At 44.0% G+C, this 13,522-nt stretch overlaps 1 protein-coding gene across 5 annotated transcripts in view; it reads right to left on the reverse strand.

Annotated features, from left to right (window-relative positions):
* WDCP (WD repeat and coiled coil containing) overlaps positions 1-13,522 on the reverse strand; it is a 53,149-nt gene that overhangs the window by 6,161 nt on the left and 33,466 nt on the right. For all 5 annotated transcript variants that reach the window (XM_077488865.1, XM_077488866.1, XM_077488868.1 and 2 more), the window contains one exon: positions 7,587-7,701. In XM_077488865.1, the coding sequence (XP_077344991.1) occupies positions 7,587-7,701 (115 nt within the window). The remainder of the gene's footprint in view (positions 1-7,586; positions 7,702-13,522) is intronic.

Genomic DNA, 13,522 nt, shown 5'->3' on the forward strand with positions numbered 1-13,522 from the left:
TTCAGGAGGGACAGGGAAGCTGGTCAGAGTAGATGGGAAGAGGTATGGAGCCAAATACAGGGCAATCTTAGAAAAAAAATCAGTTAAGAGTCTGCAAAAGACTTGACACTGGGGTGGAGGTTAATCTTCCAGCAGGACCACGACCCTAAACATACAGCCAGAGCTACAATGAAATGGTTTAGATCAAAGCATATTCATGTGTTAGAATGGCCCAGTCAAAGTCCGGACCTTGAGAATCTGTGGCAAGAAAACTGTTCTTCATGGATGCTCTCCATCCAATCTGACAGCTTGAGCCATTTTGCAAAGAAGAATGGGAAAACATTCCAGTTTCTATTCTCTACTGCTACTCTTCAAAGCTGATAGAGACGTACCCAAAAAGACTTACAGCTATAATTGCAGCGAAAGGTGGTTCTGCAAAAGTAATGACTCAGGGGGGCTGAATACAAATGCACGCCACACTTTTCAGATATTTATTTGCAAAATATGTTGAGTGCACTTTCAGTACAATTTCAATTGCACTTGTAGTGAAAAGTGGATTTGCCTTTAGTAAATAACCCCCAATGTGTGCAAAACCCTAGGCTTTTACTAGGGTTTGCAAAGCAATTGGTCACTGAAAAAGATTTGCTAAGGCCGAAATTTGAACCATTATAGTAGTCAAGGCCAAACGCTGATATAGACCAGACTGAGGAACATACTGGATGTATCCAATTGAGTAAAAAAAAAAAATTAAAAATATAAATTGCACACAAACGCACAGAACTCTGTGTACAATAGGAATAGTGATCTGGCCCTTTCTCCCTGAAATGCAGGGAGAAAAAAACAAAACAGAAAAAACAGCCAGATTAGCAGGTAAAAGCAGCGTGCTTTTTCACATTGTTAGACACACAGTTAACTCCTTGGTGTTAACCCTTTCCCAGCCAGTGTCATGAGTACAGTGTACAGTATTATCACTGACCACTGTAGTATTGTCACTAGCGACAACAGTGTCAGTTCGTGACCCTGCCAGCCAGCATCAGTTAGTACCAGATTTCCCGCAGAGGTCAGTGTGACCCCTTACATCAAAGCATGGCAGAGTTCCCCCTGCCATCAGAGCATGGCACAGTGCCCCTGACAGAGAATAGCACAGTGCCCCCCGACATCAGAGCATGGCACAATAGTGCCCCCCCGACCTCATGGCATGGCACAATAGTGCCCCCCCGACATCAGAGCATGACACAGTGCCCCCCCCGACATCAGAGCATGACACAGTGCCCCCCCCCCCCGACATCAGAGCATGACACAGTGCCGCCGCCCCCCCCCCCCCCCCCTGACATCAGAGCATGACACAGTGCCCCCCTTACATCAGAGCATGGCACATTCTCCCCACTAGGTGCCACTTACCTCCTATCCTAAGACAGCAGAAGAGGCGCTGGAGGGCAGGCGGAGTGCAGCTGTATAACTCTGCTGCCTACAACATGAGATCACGTGCTGAACTATAGAGGCAGCATTGGGAAATGTGGCCAGCTGTCAATTAGCAAACCCAGTAAAAAAAGCCCTGCCTGGCACAGGGGGGATTATGGTGTGCCCAGGCACACCCCGTGTGCAGGCCTATGCACATAGGTATGGCTGAATATGACAGGACCTTGTCCCACAGGACCTGGGCTGCCATGCCATGAGGCCAGTGAGCCTGACGAGTTCAGAGTACCATGTAGTCCTGGGCTAGTTCAGAGCCACGAAAATTGCCATGATATGGACACAATTCTGCCTTGTTTGCTGTCAAATCTGGAATTCAGAAAGTCCACATTTGGCGTCTCCCACCTACAACACAGGGCATGAAACACCTTGAGATGAAGAGACCATTATTTGGAGTCCAGACATTGATAACTGAGGAAGTCTGTTTACAAATTATCCACAGTTGGGCTGTGCATGGCACATAAGGCTGAGTTGTGGATGATCTTCAGTCTAAGCCAGAATCAGCTCTGCTGCGGAATGAACCACAAGATGTCTAGTTCTTTTTGGATAATGTAAGCTACTGTTATGGCATTGTCCAACTAAACCCTTGTTGGACAACCTTGTAGACAAGAGGTCCAGAGTTGAAGGGATAACAGAATCTTCCTAAAGGAGGTCCAGCCCCTCACCCCCATCAAAAAATGTTAAGTCAGCAGCTACAAATACTGTAGCTATTGACTTTTAATATTAGGACAATCATGTCTAGGGATCCCATGATGTCGGCACCCCACCCAATTTTCAGATTGGCTCTCGGGTGTTGCTGCCATTTGTGGTAAGGGAAACCGCCGGTTCCCTACTGTGCATGGGTGAAGCGCGCTGTTCTTTCAAACTGGCCCAGCAACGGAGGTACCCGTTCCCCCTCCCCCAGAAAAGTGCCAAATGTGACAACGGAGGTAGGGAGGAAGCAAACAAACAAGTGGAGCTTCTACTTTTAAGTACCAGAATATGGATTGAAAGATGAGTTTCCTCCAATGACCAAGTCCCTTGAACTGAGAGGGTGTACAGAATTCCTCCCCAGCTTGATAGGCTAATATATTCAGTGAGAACAGTCCAAAACCCTTCCAGGGCAAGCCTGGTCCTGCTGGTCGGGTGGTGTATGGGATGAGTCTGAGACTGAGCTTGCTTGTCCCACACTGGCAAAGTTGAATTGCAATGGTCTGGAGTGAAAAAGGGCATATGCAACAGCCTTGAGGAAGGACATCATTAGGCTAGCACCTTGGTAAGACCAAAGTGCAGTGGACAAGCCAAAGGGAAGGGCACCAATTGGCAATGATTGGCCCATAGCATAGATGCAATAGAAAGACAGGAATATGCAAGTGGGCATTCTTCATTTCCACAGAAGCCAGAAGCTCTTCCAGATGCAGGGAAGTAATAACAGATCAGATGGACTACATGCAGAATTTTCTTTGTGCAAGGAGAAAGAAATCTTTTGATAATTTTTATAATGGGGACAACAAACAGGTTGGAATAGAAAACTTGAAATGTGTTCACTTTGGGGACAGTGGCTTTGAAATCTTAAAAGAGGAGCTGTTCTAGAGCAATGTGAAGGTCTGCCAAACTATCAGAGATCTTGGTAAGTTTGACAAAGGCAAACGGCCACAAAGGCAGACAACACCCCCCCCTACACTCTAACAAGTGGGGTTGCCCCTAAAATGAGAGGAGAACTAGATTCTGGACTAAGCAAATTTATGGGTGCAGGTCTAAAAGTTGAACAGAGTTTTAGGCTTTTGCTTTTCAGTAGACTAAAAAAGGCCTGAAAAAAACAAAAACAAACCCCACTGTTTAGCCACATGAATGAATGGTTTCCCCAGATGTTTTGTTTTTTTTGTCCTTTTTCTGGGGCAAAATGTGTCCCAAAAAGAGACAAAAAAACAAACAAAAAAACCTGAGGCATACTGGTAGTAGGAGGGTATACAGTATATAGGGCTGTCCTTTCTGCGTTGCTTTGCCAGTTCCCAACCTTCTGCAGGTGACAGTGTACTCAATGTTCCAGAATACAATCCTGGGTCCCGTAAGGTACGACTAAGAAAAGTTGTCAGCAAGTCATTGAAGTCGCCAAGCCTTACAGATTGAAAGTGGCATTTTGGATTAAATTGCACATTTAAGCAGAGTATTTATAGATGGTGAATTCAATTTTTTATCAAATGCCTAAAGCACGTTTGGTAAGCAGGTAGTAAAGATTTCAGAGTATCTGAGAAATGTTCTGAATACTTGACAAATGCTCAGAAAACATGCAAATAGGCCAAATCATTTAAAAATGACATTGTAATGTTTTGTATCCTGCCTATCAGACAGACATCTGCTGTGAGACGAAGTGGCAGCCACAGAACGCCACAGCAGGTGTCCCAGTGACAGTTTGTACATGGACGGCTTCATAGCTGCTCGCATGAGTAGTGTCCAATTTGTTTAGAATACATATGAATGTAGTAAAAACGAAGGAAGGCTGTTCAACAACACGCTCACCGCTAACTCTAACCATCTGTAACTGCTCAGACTAAAATTAACCTGTAAAAGGGACTTAGGTTTAGGACTATTGCTGACCTACATCTGAAACTTTGATCTGTGTACTTATTCTGAGGCAGGGAGTCAAAATACTGAAGTCACTGGATCAACATGACACGACGGCAACCTGTATTTCTGGCAATGGCAGTGAACTTATTTGTCTTGGTATACGTTTCCTTTAGTGGCTTATTGATTAGCATTCCCAGATATATTATTGGATGTATGACTAATAAAGAAGGATCAGGTGCCATTCTCAATCTCACTATTCTATGCAGAATTGAAGCTTGTTATCCAGATACATTTTGAGTTTGTGTTAAACTCTATAGATATTAAAACAGCAGTTAAATGTGTGCACACCATCCAACCTTTTGTATAACACACACACACACTTGTTTCCTAAAATCTTGAAGCGTCTTTGCACACAGCCTTTTTGCCAAGGGGCAGTCCACCAAAAAGTGGTACTTTGGTTACAGGTCACCCTCTGACTTCTTGTATCACTTGGGGACTTAAACAGCAAGATCTATCTGGTTCTAGTTTCACACAACTTGAAATGGGATCTTTGGTCTTCTCGCTCCTCCCGTTGCTTTGCCCAATAGATTATGTAAAATTAAAAACTCAACAGAAAGAAAAGGACTACTGGGTGATGCCACAGAGACCCAAGAGGTATATAAAGAAAAGATTACACGGTTTACCATTCCAGCATCTAGAAACAGCTGGAATACCAGCTCTAGGAGGTGCTGATCCTATAGTTTAATGGACTAAAACACCCCACCATATACAAAATTATTCTCTTACCCTAGATCTTCTGCCTGTGTATGCTGATGTCAATGTATTCATGGACATCCCTATCATTATATAATCATTCATATTAAAACAGGCAGATCCTCCAACCATAGTTAAGTGTCTATGGACATCTTTAGGGCTCTTACTTCTGATATTCTGATACAGCCTGGCGCCACTCAAAAACACTCACATACAAGCTCATTGCACTCATGCGCATTTTTTTTATCAACCTGTTGGCTGAATGAAGAAATTCAAACAGATTGCCAAATCCTCCACTACTGTTAAAATACTTGAACAGCCCCTGCGCCTAATTGGTTGCAAGTACTGTTCAGCCAGCATTTTTCTACCTGGTTCCTTCGACAAGAGTTGATTTATACATCATCTTTTGTCAATCTGAGTGTTGCCGACAGGGCCAACCACACAAGAATTTTGGCTGATTCAGTAGGAATTTGATGTGTGCATAGCTGGTTTTAGTCATAACCACAACAGTGTACAGGCGTCCACTATCCATGGGATTTCTATGTCAGAAGACGGTGCCAATACTCATGGACAATTTGCCAATCTCAGGATACACTTTGGATAAATGTTCTCAAAAAGACCTGACACCCAGCTCCATGTTGTTGTTGACAGTCACCTGATCAGCAATCTTATTCTTATGAAACTAATTAGATCACTACACTCTCAAATAACATTTCTGAATGCTCCCTATAACAGCAAATTGTTCGACTTGAGGTCCAAGTAGTATCCTGAAATTTATACCCTTTGTCCGGAATTTCTTCTGAAAAACAGCAGTGGGCTTCCTGGTGTGAGAGTGTACCTAGACCGGGGTTTCTCAACCAGGGTTCCAAGGAACCTTCAGGTTCCTCCAAAGGTTGCTAGGGGTTCCTTAAGCAATTCCTGCCTCTTAGATAACTTCCCACTGACACCATTTATCTTTTTAGCTATCTGTAAAGGGGTAATTTCTCCCAATGACCACAAGTGTAATGAGTATTATTCCCATTGACCATCATACTAATGTATTAAGAGTTGCAGATATAGTCATTTTTAGCAGGGTTTCCCTGAGACCAGAAAGTTTTTTCAAGGGTTCCTCTGTGTTAAAAATGTTGAGAAAGGCAGACCTAGACACTCCCATGCCTATGGCCTCACAGCTGTATATCTGCATTGTGAGATTTAAGGCTGCTGCCTCTGACAGTTAGTCTCTGGAGATTAGGAAAGATATACGGTAAGGTCATTACTGTGCTGCTCACCTATCTCATTATTGGAGGCTCTGACTTGAATCATTTTTGTGAAGTCCACATTTGTGCATCAGTAATAGCACCTTTTGGTGCTCTTAGTCTACATGAGATAGAGAAAGGAGGATTACGTTTGAAATGGCTGATGGTGCAGACTAGGAAAATATCACCATTTTTTTTTTTTTTACACACACATCAGGGAATGGAAAAAGCTTGCTTTAACGCATTCCTGCTGCAGCCCTTTAACTGGGTTTTCTGGGAGAAGATGGCGAAACCTTCCTAATCATGTGACCACTGATTGTCATAGTGGTCACATGATATGTAGTCCGTCCGTCCAGCTTCCTATTATAACTAGAGACCACAAGTTCTCAGTGACAGCTAGGTCACTGTTCTGGGAGTGCACAGTAAAAGCTCTTTCAGCACAGAAACTTCATCCAACATGGATGCATATGTGTGACCTGTGGGCTTTAAGGCCCACCTGCCTTGCCACCGCACCATGTAACATTTTAAATATGGCTGTAACAACATAGTATAAAAAGGTGGATTTGGCCTTTAAAGACAAAATTCAGCAAGTTTGACAAAAGTGCAGGTACATCATGAGTTAAGTCCTTATAGCTGTCAGCCACATTGTGGGCTTACCTTTTATTATTTATACTCCACAGGTCCACACTCAAGTCTGCGAGAGAGGAGAGCGGCACAGCTCCTCCCTTCTGCTGCTCACTCACAGAAGCCTTTGGATTTTGTGAATGTGTTCACACAATGCAAAGGCTCCTGCAATTGGGCAAGAGGGTGAGGGGAAGAGGAGGGGAGTAAAGCAGCTGCACTAACTCCACATTAGAATGGGCTGAGACCAGCATCGGAGGTCCAGGAGCTATGATGCTGTAGAACAATAAACCTGTCAGATATAAATAATAGGGATAAGCCCAGGAGGTGGCAGGCACCTCCTTGGACTTAAATCAGCATCCCTTCCATTTTTACAAAGTTGCCGATTTCCTGGATGTCAACTTTAAGGTGGCAACAGATATGACATAATACAGGTTCTACAGTCCTTTGGAGTCTGCGGTTAGCTATCATATATGTTTTCCTCCTGAAGTAGCCATGATGGCCAAGCCAGAAATTGAGACCTTAGTACAGCTAATTTTAATAGAGTGTCACTCATCTCTTTTCATGGAAATATGATGGTTTATCTCATTAATGTATTTAGTACAATGTGCTATATAATAACTAACAGTGCCTATTCACCCACGAAATGGCCTTGCAATCTTTAAGGCTGCGTTCACACTTAATTTGGATGTGGCTCACAGCAGGGGTCTGGTGCATCCCTGTTCTCCATTTTAGGGACGAATCTAGCCCAAATCCAGACCTGAAAACGGAGCCAAAGATGCACAGGACCCTTGTACAATCCACTCCGCAGCTACCCTGAAGATGTGTGAACTGGATCCATTGAGAGCCAGTCACAGTCTCCTGTCATGCGAATGAATCGCACATCCAAATTCACCTAAGTGTGAACCCAGCCTAAAGGACAGGAATGTGCATGTAATGGAGAAACAAACACTTGTAAAGAAACATTACACAACTTACCCATCTGCATCTCTATAAGTGGGAGGCAGAAGAGCTCCTGGATAACGTGCAGACGCAGTTTGTTGTCACACAACAGAACACATTTCTTCACCGGTGAGCTGTCCATGTGGTACCTCTGCAGCCATGATAAAAGTAAAACAAACAAATGTACATTTTAATGACATCACTGCTAATATACTGATAATCATGCATTTTCAAAGTCATTTTGCTTCATGTCTGAATGATGTTTCCCTGCAACTCTGGCCTAGAATATATTATACATACATAGACAGGTACACTTTAGAGGCCATTTAGAAAAATACACAACATAGGAGAAAATCTTCCCAAAGTCAGGGAAAATACCAACTTTGACAGCTGACATGGTAACAAGTGTCCCAATTTTAAGAGGTCTCCTCTACTTCTGTTCTGGTGACATAAATAAAAGTTTGGATAACAAGAGAAACCAGGACGGAAGGTGATCATCTGCAAACAGGGCCACAGACAATAAAAGTTTTAACTGTTCCACACTCTACAAAAAAGGAAAAACATTTTGAGTGAAGTGCCACTTTAAAGATTAACTAAAAAGGGAAAACTAGATTAGAACTAGGGATCTGAACACCCGTCAGTTTATGTATTGCTGTCTGTACCCGTTAGGGATATTCACCCTCTCAATGGGTCCCATTTACCATCCTCATTGCAAATGAGTAAATACCAAATTGCAGGTTGTCCCAGAAAAGTAATAGCGGGGAAATCTTCCAATGGGGGACACTAGATCTGGAGACCTGGGGGTCCCCAAGGGATTTCCTCTCACTTCCTGTTTTGGCTATGGGACAGGAAGTGAAGGGAAATCTCCCCAGTGGGATACAGATGGCAAACAAATCCCTGACAGGTGTTAGAACCCTCTTTTTATCTATCCAAAATGAAAAAAAAAAAAAAAAGCCTTCACTCATCTCTATCCGGGACCAAGGATGCCCATAGGAGGATTTTACACCATGATTCATTCCATTAGAAGTTGGAATATAATCCTTCGGGATTACAAGCACTTTAGACCCACTGTCGTAGGGCATACGGGTTCAACATTTCTGGTAAGAGTACCTACCATCTATAGAGTTTTGCAGATATTACTACAGACAAACAGATTGCGGTCGTTGGGGTCCTTGCTGCCTTGGTCTAAGGTTTATATGAGAAGATTGGCCACTGTTGTTCTATATATGGGGACTCGCGCATAGAATGATGAACTGATAATAGTCTATCTTTCAGGATTTACGTTATGTGACCCCACTGTCATTATATTATTCATGCACTGTTGTATTTACACTGCACTAGTTATCACACTGTGCCTATTATGTTGTTTACACTTATCTTCTAATAAGTGCAAAAAACTTCCCTTCTTTCTTTAGCACGGGTTGTTTATACTCACTAAGAATTCGTTTTTTGGTTTTTGAGTACATTCACTTTTTAGCGGTACATTTTTTGTCTTCACACATTGCAGATGTTATTGTTCCAAAAGCAGAATGACAGCTGTAATCTTGCATCATATTTCTTAACATCAGTCCCTATAATGCTAGGCTGCAGGTTAACTAGCAGTTGCTATGACTACAGAACGGCATACAATATGAAACGCATCAGTGAACTTCTGATTTCTGCATCCTTCTTTCTCAGATAGGTGGAAAACCTGGATGCTATCCTATCCTGGGTTCTGTTGTCATTACTGGTACAGTACAGAAAAGTACCTCTAGTTTACCAGGCCCAGATAGTTACAGGTACCTCCACATATTTTCCTTTGCATGGAAAAGATCCTTTTAACTTCTGCAAGTAGTGAAATAATATGTGGCAAACTGTAGTTCAAACAATTTGGTTCTCATTCATTAGAACAAGCCCAGGAGTGGCTGAACTCATCGTAGTTTTTTCCCACCAATCAGCCACATCCAATTTACACTAGTGAACATGACTGCTTGCCACAAGGCACTACAGTCAGCAAAACATCACAGCACTGCATATTATTAATGCAGACCTTTTAGTACAGGGGTCCCCAAACCCTGGGATGCGGGCCAGTACCAGTTTGTGGCCTGTCAGAAACCGGACCGCAATGCAACAGGGAGGTGGGCATCATGGCGACTGCTTGGCAATGAGCCATTTGGTGGCCGAAGGGGGATATTGAGTAGCCACGAGGCAGCCAGCGGCTGGGGCGTTCACTATCCCGGGGCTCTGGTGTGTCGGATCGCGTTGAGGAAAGGCACCACAAGGCCGGCCTGCTCTGGTGCTGCTGTAAACAAAGGCACAATAGAAGTCTCCTTGAGCACAGATTGAAGGGGGAACTGGAAGGAGGCATAGGCGCCTGACTGCCCACACACAGCCAGGTCTCTATACGAGCATCTGGTGGTGTGCTACTGGTGGCAAGTGGCACGCTGCATCTGATGGCAGGTTATGGATGGCAAGCTACAGCTGGTGGCAGGTGACAGAAGCAATTGACATGTTGCATCTGATGGCTGGCGACGGCGGCAAGTGACACCCTGCATCTGGTGGCAAGTGACGCTGCATCTGGATGCAGACGATGGTGGCAAGTGACAAGTTCAGGGCTCCCATTGATTCTGCACTATAGTAAGGTGAACTATTTCATTATATATTACAATGTAGCCTCCGGCTTTCACACTGGAGTGAAAGGGGCCAGATTTTTTCAGGCGCTATTTTTAGCGCTGTAGCTCCTGAAAAACGCCCCAGTGTGAAAGGGGCCTAAATTATATCTTTATTTTCCAAAAAAGAAATCAAATACATCTGCTACTTAAAAAAAAAAAAAAAAAATAGGATTTTTATAACAGCTTACCTGTAAAATCCTTTTCTTTTGGAGGTAAATCATGGGACACAGAGTCTCAGTAATCACTGATGGGTTATATAGGGTATAGCTAGGTAACTGGACACTGGCACACCTTAGACAGGAAGTTCAACCCCCTATACAACCCCTCCCCTTACTGGAAGTACCTCAGTTTTGTAGCAAAGCAATATAAGTGTATTAGAAGAGTGGAGGGACCTTTGTGTCCCGTGATGTACCTCAAAAGAAAAAAAGATTTTACAGGTAAGCCGTTTTTTCGCCAGTGTCCTAGGTGTCTATCATCCAGACCTCTCGCCTTACGCTTGGGTTGGTGCATATGCATAGAATCTTATGGTTGGAAAAATTGGTCAGCCGAATCCCCATGCAAGAAGCTCCTGGCTAGGTTTCCCTTTCGTGGTGCTAGGCTGTTCGGGGAGGATTTGGACAGTTATATCCAAAAGATCTCTAGTGGGGAAAAGCACCCTTTTGCCAGTTAAGAAAAGGGGCAAACATCCCTCTTTTAAGTGGGCTCTTTCCCCAGTGCCTCCAGGCAGTCATGACGGTCTCCTCCGTCAGGCTCAAGAATTAGACCCCAGGCAAAAATCAGTGCCATAAAAGAACTGATTCAGGTAGTCAGGGCAAAGAAGGGTCCTTCTATTCGCCTTTGTATGAGGCTGCTGGGGAAGATGGTGGCTTCATTTGAAGCAGTTCCCTATGCAGAGTTTCATTTGAGACTGCTGCAAAACAAAATCACAGAAACTGCCACCCGAGGAGGACTCCTTCTGCTGCACAAACATACTGTGGCCAAGCAGTATCCTCCGTGGCTTTGACATCCATCTGGTAAAATTCTGTGAATGTATGACCAAAAGACCTAATTTAATGGCCTTAAATCCTGAGCCACTGACACCTGATGGCCCAAGATGCCCCCACACACCTGGTCGCGAGCGCTTTTACCAAAAAAAAAGGTGCAGGACCTTGCCCCTTTCAAGCCATAGGCTCGAATAATTAACTGGCAAATCCAATGAAAATAGTTAACTTGGATGCCTCCTGCCCATCCTGGGCTCTACTGGCAGCACAAACCAGGATTCCTGAACTGTACCGACAAATCAAGTAATTCTGACCACCAGAACTATCTCCAGAGTATGCAGTGATGCAACTCCTGCCAACTGAGTATCCGAAAAGAAGGCAAGACATTCTCTTGGCTCATACTAGGCAAAAAATGTATGAGGGCACATCAGCTTAATATGATACAATACCAAAAACAGCTCCTTGCATGAAAGAGCCACCAACACTCGACTTAGTGAAGTGACAGCATCTAAAGAAGTCACCTTCCACGATAAACAAGAATGGCCTAACAGGCGAGACTGTCTACGTTACATGTATGAATGAAGAAAGAAGAAGAAAGAAGGTATAGGGCAGTGATGGCGAACCTTGGCACCCCAGATGTTTAGGAACTACATTTCCCATGATGCTCATGCACTCTAAAGGGTACTTGAGCATCATGGGAAATGTAGTTCCAAAACATCTGGGGTGCCAAGGTTCGCCATCACTGGTATAGGGACAAACCCTGACCGTTTACACTACTTAAGGCCAATCTCCTTTCCCCTTCCGACTGGATAAAGAAAGAAAATCTCCCACTCACATATTTATGCGGGTGCCACTTCCTGGCTTCACCCCAGGAGAAAAAAAATAAATTCCAAGTGTTGTAATTGAAGTTCCCCGAAGCTGGCTTCCAGGGGCTCAACAGTGTTGAGATACAGGACTCAAGACCATTAGGTCCTATTGGACTGGGAGTTTCCCAGGAGCGACCCTCGTTATATCAGTGTACCAAGCCCTCCTGGGGTAATTCGGCTAACATTATCAGTGTTATCCCCTTCTGGATTCTTTGCAAAAGATGTGGCAGAAGTCGAAACAGAGGGAAAGCGTCAAATAAGGGAGAACTGGTCCCTAAGGTGTTACCAGGGCATCTAGCCCTATTGCCAGTGGGATCCTCATCCCAGACACAACTTGTTGTAGAACTTGGAATCTAGTAGATTCACCCGCAGAGTTCCCCCTGCCACTATCCTATAACCTGGAATATGCACTGAAAATAGAGACAGCACTTGTGCTGTCCCAGACAGAATGTGGTTCACCTTCCTGAGCTGCATGACTCCTGGTGCCGCCCTGGTGGTTGCTATATATGCCCCTGCAGAGGCTTTTCCAGATAGAACCTAAAACTGGTTTGTACCATAATCCTGAGCAAGGAGTACTGGCCAAAAGCTCCAAGATATTTATGGGCAGTATACTCTCCTGTATAGTCTACTGAACTGTAGCCACCCACAAACCAAATGGAGAAACTGGCATCAGTGGTTATTATCTTCCAATGCCTGAAAGGAAGAATTTGAACCATCAACCACCAATCTTTATCTGTGCAACACCCCGGGACCAGAGCCCTTCAGCAATCCAATGCCTTGATCTTCAAGTTCCAGACAAAGAAAATGATACTCTACCAAGAACTGTAGTAGGACCGTACATAAGGAATGTGCTTTGACCTAGATACTGCAAAATGTATCGAAGGAAAATCTGGAGCAACTGTTTCCTGATCAAAGGTTATTGAGGTATACTGAGATTGACACATCTTTAGCAAGTCTAGCACCAGAGCTAGGAGCTTTGTGAACCTCAGAAGCTGTGGCCAGCCCGAAGGATGGTCACAAAAAAGAAAAAACAGATGACTTTCCCCTGCAATTACAGATATCTTTGATGAGGCTGGAAACAACCCGGCTCATGAAGCTGTGCGTTTCCTGGCGATTATGGGCCACCTCTTGCAGAGAGGTCATCAATGAACAGACCAAGCCTAAATGAAAAGGACGCCCAGTGGATTGAGATCTTAAGATAGACCTCATGTCCCTATTCAGTTTTGAAGCTGCTACCATTTAATTGTTTTACAATAATGAGCCCATAAATTTTGCACCAAGACCCAATGCAAGGAGAAGACTGACCAGACTAAGGAAGTAGCGAACCACCTGCTCTAAAATCTTATGGTCTGAGATACTCTCAAACAGAGCATGAACTGTAGCCAGATCTCTCTTTTTATTTTTTTAGAAAGGACAAACTGAAAAAATTCAGACGTACCATTCCTTCTGCAGGACTCTGAACACAACAGGAGTCC

This window comes from Lithobates pipiens, unplaced genomic scaffold (genome assembly GCF_037356315.1).
Source record: "Lithobates pipiens isolate NorthernLeopardFrog02 unplaced genomic scaffold, aLitPip1_a1.2 Scaffold_18, whole genome shotgun sequence".
Classification (NCBI taxonomy): domain Eukaryota; kingdom Metazoa; phylum Chordata; class Amphibia; order Anura; family Ranidae; genus Lithobates; species Lithobates pipiens.